Source organism: Lactuca sativa, chromosome 4 (genome assembly GCF_002870075.4).
Source record: "Lactuca sativa cultivar Salinas chromosome 4, Lsat_Salinas_v11, whole genome shotgun sequence".
Taxonomy (NCBI): domain Eukaryota; kingdom Viridiplantae; phylum Streptophyta; class Magnoliopsida; order Asterales; family Asteraceae; genus Lactuca; species Lactuca sativa.
The window spans coordinates 217,557,840-217,564,220 of record NC_056626.2 but is presented as its reverse complement, the minus strand read 5'-3'; the positions used below and the strand labels follow the sequence as shown (position 1 = coordinate 217,564,220).

The following is a 6,381-nucleotide window of genomic DNA, read 5'->3' as shown; positions in this document are numbered from 1 at the left end:
CATTTTTTTTTCGTCCTGTGTCTTTAATAGTATTTCATTTCTGAGGACCGGCCCTGCCGGTACGGATCGTATTTTCTTTCTCAAATGACTATTGTACTGCTTCCATTTATCCAATATAATTCACCGGATATGATCATGAAATAGAAAACCAAAATGACAAACAAAAACCCGGGTGTGACTAGACGACAAAGATGACATTGTTGGTTGAGATGTTACTTGTTGGCTCCTGAAGTAACAATGTGATATTAAAGCAACACAATAATATCCATATATATTACCCGGTGAAATTTACAACTTAAAAAATATAATAAATGCACCATCTAATTAATGCATGAAACCAATGTAATATATTACTTTGGGATTTTATCTCCGGATTTGGACCCAGATTCCTGGACTTGGAATGTCTTTATGGACCACAAACAACATATAATTCCCAGCCGGTGCAATGTTGCCAGATGGAGGTGCCACCACACCAACTTTATAAGTCGACTTTCCGACAGCCTTGGCGGAGTTGCTGCTGTCAAGCACCAGCAACCTTTGATTCATAGAAAACGAGTGGGTGTTAAATGAAGGTGACATCAATGTCACAGTCACCAATTTTAGGTCCACAGGGCCTGAAACCGTAAATGTAATAACGACCCTTTTTCCATAGCGAATATCGGATTTTGTCTTGGGTGAGATTATCCTCGGCCGAAAAGAAGACGAGTTTGAATCCAAATAAGAAGGTGAAAAGGCCTCCAAGCTCAATTCAGTTGGGTAAAGAACATTTGTGAAGACATATTTATCATGAGGGTTGCTTCCACCAACAAGAACACGACCATCTCGTAGCATAACCGCTGTGGAATGGTAAACTCTAGGTATTGTGCTTGGATTTTCCAGCTGGAATCGAGACCCGATTTGGTTATCGGGTGTATAAGTCACAGGGCTGAGAACTGGATTCCTCCCAAGTTCCCATCCTGCAGCCCCAGCGGATGCACCATTGATGATCAAAACATAACCATTGGGAAGCAATAACATGTCCCCCATGACTCGAGCCAAAGGCATGGTCTCCATGACCCATTGTGGATTTGGATCCGATATTTTGATCCTCCCACAAGTATCAAGAGCTCCTTCAAATTTGCCATTATTTGCATTAACAAATGCTCCTGTGGATGCACCCCCACAAACCAATACTTCCACAGTATCTACTACACCCTTTTTTATCCGCAAAGGGAGTAGTACTGCAGATCCCGTGCTTGGGTAGTTCCTTGGTTGACCACCGGGTATTGTTGGGTATGTCTTTACAACTTGGTTCTTGGAGTAATCGAATAAGATTGCACGGTTATTGGCAAAAACAAACAAATTCCCATCAGGATAGAGAAATACAAAAGGGTATAAGTTATTCTCAACATTTGGGTCATTAGTCTGAACCAAAAATGGAAAGCTGGGAGAGTTCTCAGTAGCCGACTTTTTGGGGTAGAATTCGTAATTAAATGCCTGGCGTCCTCCGATGATAATTTGTCTCCCGTCTGGCAACAAAAGATTGGTGGCATACCATCTCTGTTTACTCAAACCATTTGGTATCTCATTCCAATCGCATGTTCCACACGATTTATAAGTTCTCACCCTCCTGTAGCCATCATCCCAGCCGCCTGTCTGGACTAAAGTGCCATCAGGCATTAGGGTTCCTGAGGAACACCACACATTGGTTAAAACCATGAGTGGACGTACTGTATTGGAGCCAACATCATACTCCACCGAGTGGGCTGAGCAGTCTGTTGAGTTAGGGCGGCATTTGCCATTTGGAAGAGAGATGTTGGAGACACCAAAGTCTGTGCGATCATACATTACAACACGATCGTTGGGGAGTAGCTGCATGTGCATGGCTGAGATGCCAATGCTTGGGAGAAGGACGGACCATGATCCACCTGCAGCAGGACACGGTGGGGCTTGGAGGAGTAGGAGGAAGAAAAAGAGAAGATGATGATAAAGGAGGGAAGAGGAGAAGCTGATCATGTTCAAGTTTCTACTTTCTTTTTCTTTGTTTCGGGATTAGTAATGAGGGTCTTGTGTGTTTTAGAGATGATAGAGGTGGGTTTAAATACTTGTTCAGGCCATGCAATGTCTAAAAAGTCAACTAGCTGAAACTTGTGTAAGGAGAGATTCAAATCTTCCGTTCACTTCTATGATATTAGATAAGCGATTTCAAAATAATTAGAGTGTCGGGTTCATTCACTACAATTATTAACATTAGTTAGAGACATGCAATGATTTTGATAAAGTCAAATATATTTCGATTTTGGGTACATCTAATTAGACCTTCTTTTAGACCCCTAATAATTATCATTACTTTTTTCTTTAATAATCATAATCGTTACAAAAGATTTACATTTTAGTTATAATTATTAACTAATCATTAGATAATGATTTTATTTCTTTCACATATAATTATTAACTAATTATTAAAAGTAATCTAATGAAAGTAGGAATTAATTAAGATTTTTTTTCCAACCTAAAAAAAATATATCAAATAAAACAATTTTATATAATTTATATATTACAAAAACCAGTCTTACTAATTGGACCCCAAATTTTTTTAGGGTGCATTCTCATTAATGATTTTTTAGGTATAAATTTCGGTATATTTATAATATCAATATCTTGTATAATTAATAAAATTTATTTTTTTTTAAAACCGGTACCTATCATTTAATTACTATCAAGTTTTTATTTATTATATATTTTATTCTTTTATAATGAAATAATAGTACAACGTGTCAACATTTTCTATATATTTTAATATTTTCTATATTTTAATATGTTTATAAACCAAGAAATAAAAATAAAATAATATTAAATATTTAAATGAAAACTAAATATTATTAATAAAAAATGTAGTCATAGTACATATATCTATAGCCACCATTGTTTCATCTATTTACACAAGCATACACCAATTTGAAATAAAATTCTACACACTAAAAATCTCATTCTTCTCTTTTATTTAAAAACAGAAAAAATTATTAATTTTTTTATTTAAAATATTTTATTTTATAGATTTGAAAAAAATAAATATCTTTTCATTTTAATACTTTTTTATAAAAATGATATTTCTTTTTATATAAACATATCTTTATATTGAACCCTTATATTATGTAATGATTAGTGTTACTTAATGTAAAATATAAAATATTCATGAGGGATCTAATATTATGTAATGGTAATTAATAAAAAGATAATTATTTTGTAATGATTAGTTTATTTTACGAAAAAAGTTAGAGTAATTATTAAGGGTCCTTTAAGAATATAAAAAGGGTCCAAATAACCGGACCCTTCCAAAAACACAATAAATAAATACTTATATTATTACACAAGTATATAAAAATGAAAAGTATCTTAAATTTTTAATATGAAAATAAAAAAAAATTAAATAATAAAATATCAGAAAAATACCAATTTTTATTAAAAAAAAACCCAATTTCTCCTTATTTAAAGAGCCCAAATACGAGCCTAATTTCCGTTATGTCAACAAAGAAATATCGTCTCCCACTTAAGGACCATTCACCTAAAAAACACTACTTTTTTCTGTCTATAATTCTGTTTTTCAGGCAAACGACACCGTCATCGGTAGCTTGTCGGAGGTATTGACACCACCAGCATCGGAACCACCACCTCTCGATCTGCCTCTGTTTCACGTTCTCTTTATTTTCATATGGTGGTCGGTTGTAGTAGGTTGTTAGAAGTGGTGACAGGTCGACAACAGTGGTTAGTGGTGAAGGTATGAGATCTTTTAGTATATATAATTTTTATTTATCCTTAAAGTAGAACCTCATAATATTATACCAATTATAGAAATTATAATCATCAAATGTTACTGTCTATTGAAAATCAACAAGAGAGAGGTTATGCTGGGCAAAAGCGTATTAATAGTTATTAACAGAATTTAACAAATCTTCACTTAGTATTTTCAATATTTAGTCTTTAAATAATTAATACCTTTTATTTTTTTTTTTAAAACATTAATTTATTAAAGTCGAGGGTCTAAGCAACAAAACAAGTAAATGTTTATGTGATATTTATCCCATTAATTTACATTTATCCCATTAATTTAATCAAACTCGGTAGGTAGCAATTACCAATAGCATACAATATGTAACTCTTAGCTTATAAGATCCTAAACAACTATTGCTTAACTTGTCATGTTTATCTCATCTATGCCTCGGATCTCTTATGCTTAGGTGACATTTATCACACAAGACTCTGATCAAGTCATCATACTTGAGACAACTTGTAGTATTCTAACTAACCAATGACAAGGTGACCATTTAGAAACCAGAAACTACAAAACTATCACGAACATCATAATCCAATCCTAATAACCATGTGACCCTGTAACATTAAGACCATACAAATGACAACGAGTGTTCTTCAAAAGGAGCACAATGACTTGTATTTTTAGAAAATGATTTATATATGTTTTACACTTATAGTTTATAAAAAGATTGTTTCATGAATATTCCATGCATCTAACAATTCATGTACCCTTTTTGTAAAATCCATATAACGTGTTATGAGGATCTTAAGGTGTCAAATAAAAATTTATTTTATTTGCCATTAACCGCGATCAATTATAAACTAAAATCCGGTATTTTAAAGTTTAGCCGCAGATCGGTTTTAAGAACCGGTAATAGTGTTAGTAAAAATTTTATTTTATACTTTAGACTTGAAGTTTTGGATGAGTTATAAAATCACTATTTTAAATCTCCTTTTAACAATCAAAGACCTGGGTGATGATACTTATGTTATAAATCTCATTTGACATGCGTAAAACATAATATCAATATGTTGCTTTACTTTTAAAACATCAATATCATATATTAAGTTTCGATGCAAAAAAGAATCACTATTTTATTATTTGTCGTTATAACGCTATAAACCGATTTTAGCCTTTTTAATAAAAACTCATTATCTATTATAAATACATGGGGTTTATAGAATGTTTAAACATATTTTAAACCATTTCAAATATTTTAAAGCTATAGGGTTTACAATAAAACTATTTTCAACAAAAAGTCGATTTTTAACCGGTTAACCGATAAAAACGATTTTATAAATATCCATTTATAAACATCTCATTTTATCTTTGAAATATTTTTTACTCAAATTCCAAGTGAATCATATGTTAAAATGTTGTTTGACATGTAAAATGTAACGCCTGTTCTAGGTATCATGTGATTTTCTAATTTTTTTAGGGTTTTATATTGGGACTCGATGAGTTGGGGAGCCCAACTTGACGAGTAGAGATCGATTCTTGGACGCGAGATTTAGGACCTACTTGACGAGTTGGAAGGCCCAACTCGAAGGGTAGGTGTTGTAAAGGAAAACCCTAAATTTTAGGGTTTGCACCCTATATAATCTCCTTAAAACCTTAAGGATCACCTTCCATCAGCCTCCAAACCCTAAGAACGTCAGTGTTAAACCCTAATCTCCATTTTCTCTCATATTATGAGCTAGAGTGACTTTTGGAGCTTAGGAAGAAGAATATAATGAGAAGAAGGAGAAAACCCAGCAAACAAAGCCATCACTGTTGAGCTTAACCATCTTGTAGTGTAACACCGTGAATTTTCAAAATAATTTTTCACAAATATAAAAACATTTCTCATTTAATTTCATAAAACGTTAAGTTTAAAATTCCAATTCATGTCATACAAATCCCAAGATCACATAAATATATATCAAAAGTCCCCTGAGTGTGTACGGATCAAGTCGGCGCCTTCCCACTGTCATCGCTAGTACCTGAAACATCAACACTAACACTGTAAGCACGAAGCTTAGTGAGTTCCCCAAAATACCACACATAAAACACATATTAGCCACTCGAGGCTATAACTCTATGGGTCCGTGCACCCAAACTCTGTGAACCCTCAGGTTCTAACTCTAGGAACCTTCCGGTTCCAACTCTGTAATCATGCACAACATAAATCACATAGAAATAATGCAGTACAACATAGCATACACATAACATACATACACTAACACATAGCTCTGATTACCTACTCAAGGTAAAGTATAGTGAGAAGACTCACCTCGCGTATCTCGGTATCTCACGAATCCTGGAAAACCCTTGTGCTCGATCCTTCGAGCTCTAATCCTCCTATAACATCACATGTCTCTAATTAACACTTTTTATCTCTAAGGTTGACTATCCCTAAGAAGTCAACACATGTCAACTCTGATGTGACAATAGTCAAATTCGGGTCAAGTCTAAGCCGGACAAGGTCAACGAGTCAAACCGGTCAACTCAATTAAACGTTGTATAATAGGGTTTGTATTATGTAATTTCTGTATAACTCACTATCTTAATGAGAAAACATCACTTGGAAAGTTCGTGTGTTAAATTCC

The 6,381-nt window shown here is 33.5% G+C and overlaps 1 protein-coding gene across 1 annotated transcript; it reads right to left on the bottom strand.

Moving 5' to 3' along the window:
• Positions 1 to 245: 245 nt before the first annotated feature.
• LOC111893487 (aldehyde oxidase GLOX1) lies at positions 246 to 2,001 on the bottom strand. Its single transcript, XM_023889541.3, has one exon. The coding sequence runs from the start codon at positions 1,993 to 1,995 to the stop codon at positions 364 to 366; it is 1,632 nt and encodes a 543-aa protein (XP_023745309.2). The 5' UTR covers positions 1,996 to 2,001; the 3' UTR covers positions 246 to 363.
• Positions 2,002 to 6,381: the final 4,380 nt, after the last annotated feature.

Bases quoted from the DNA above. Each gene is read 5' to 3' on its own strand.
- LOC111893487 (XM_023889541.3), bottom strand. From the start codon at position 1,995: ATGATCAGCTTCTCCTCTTCCCTCCTTTATCATCATCTTCTCTTTTTC.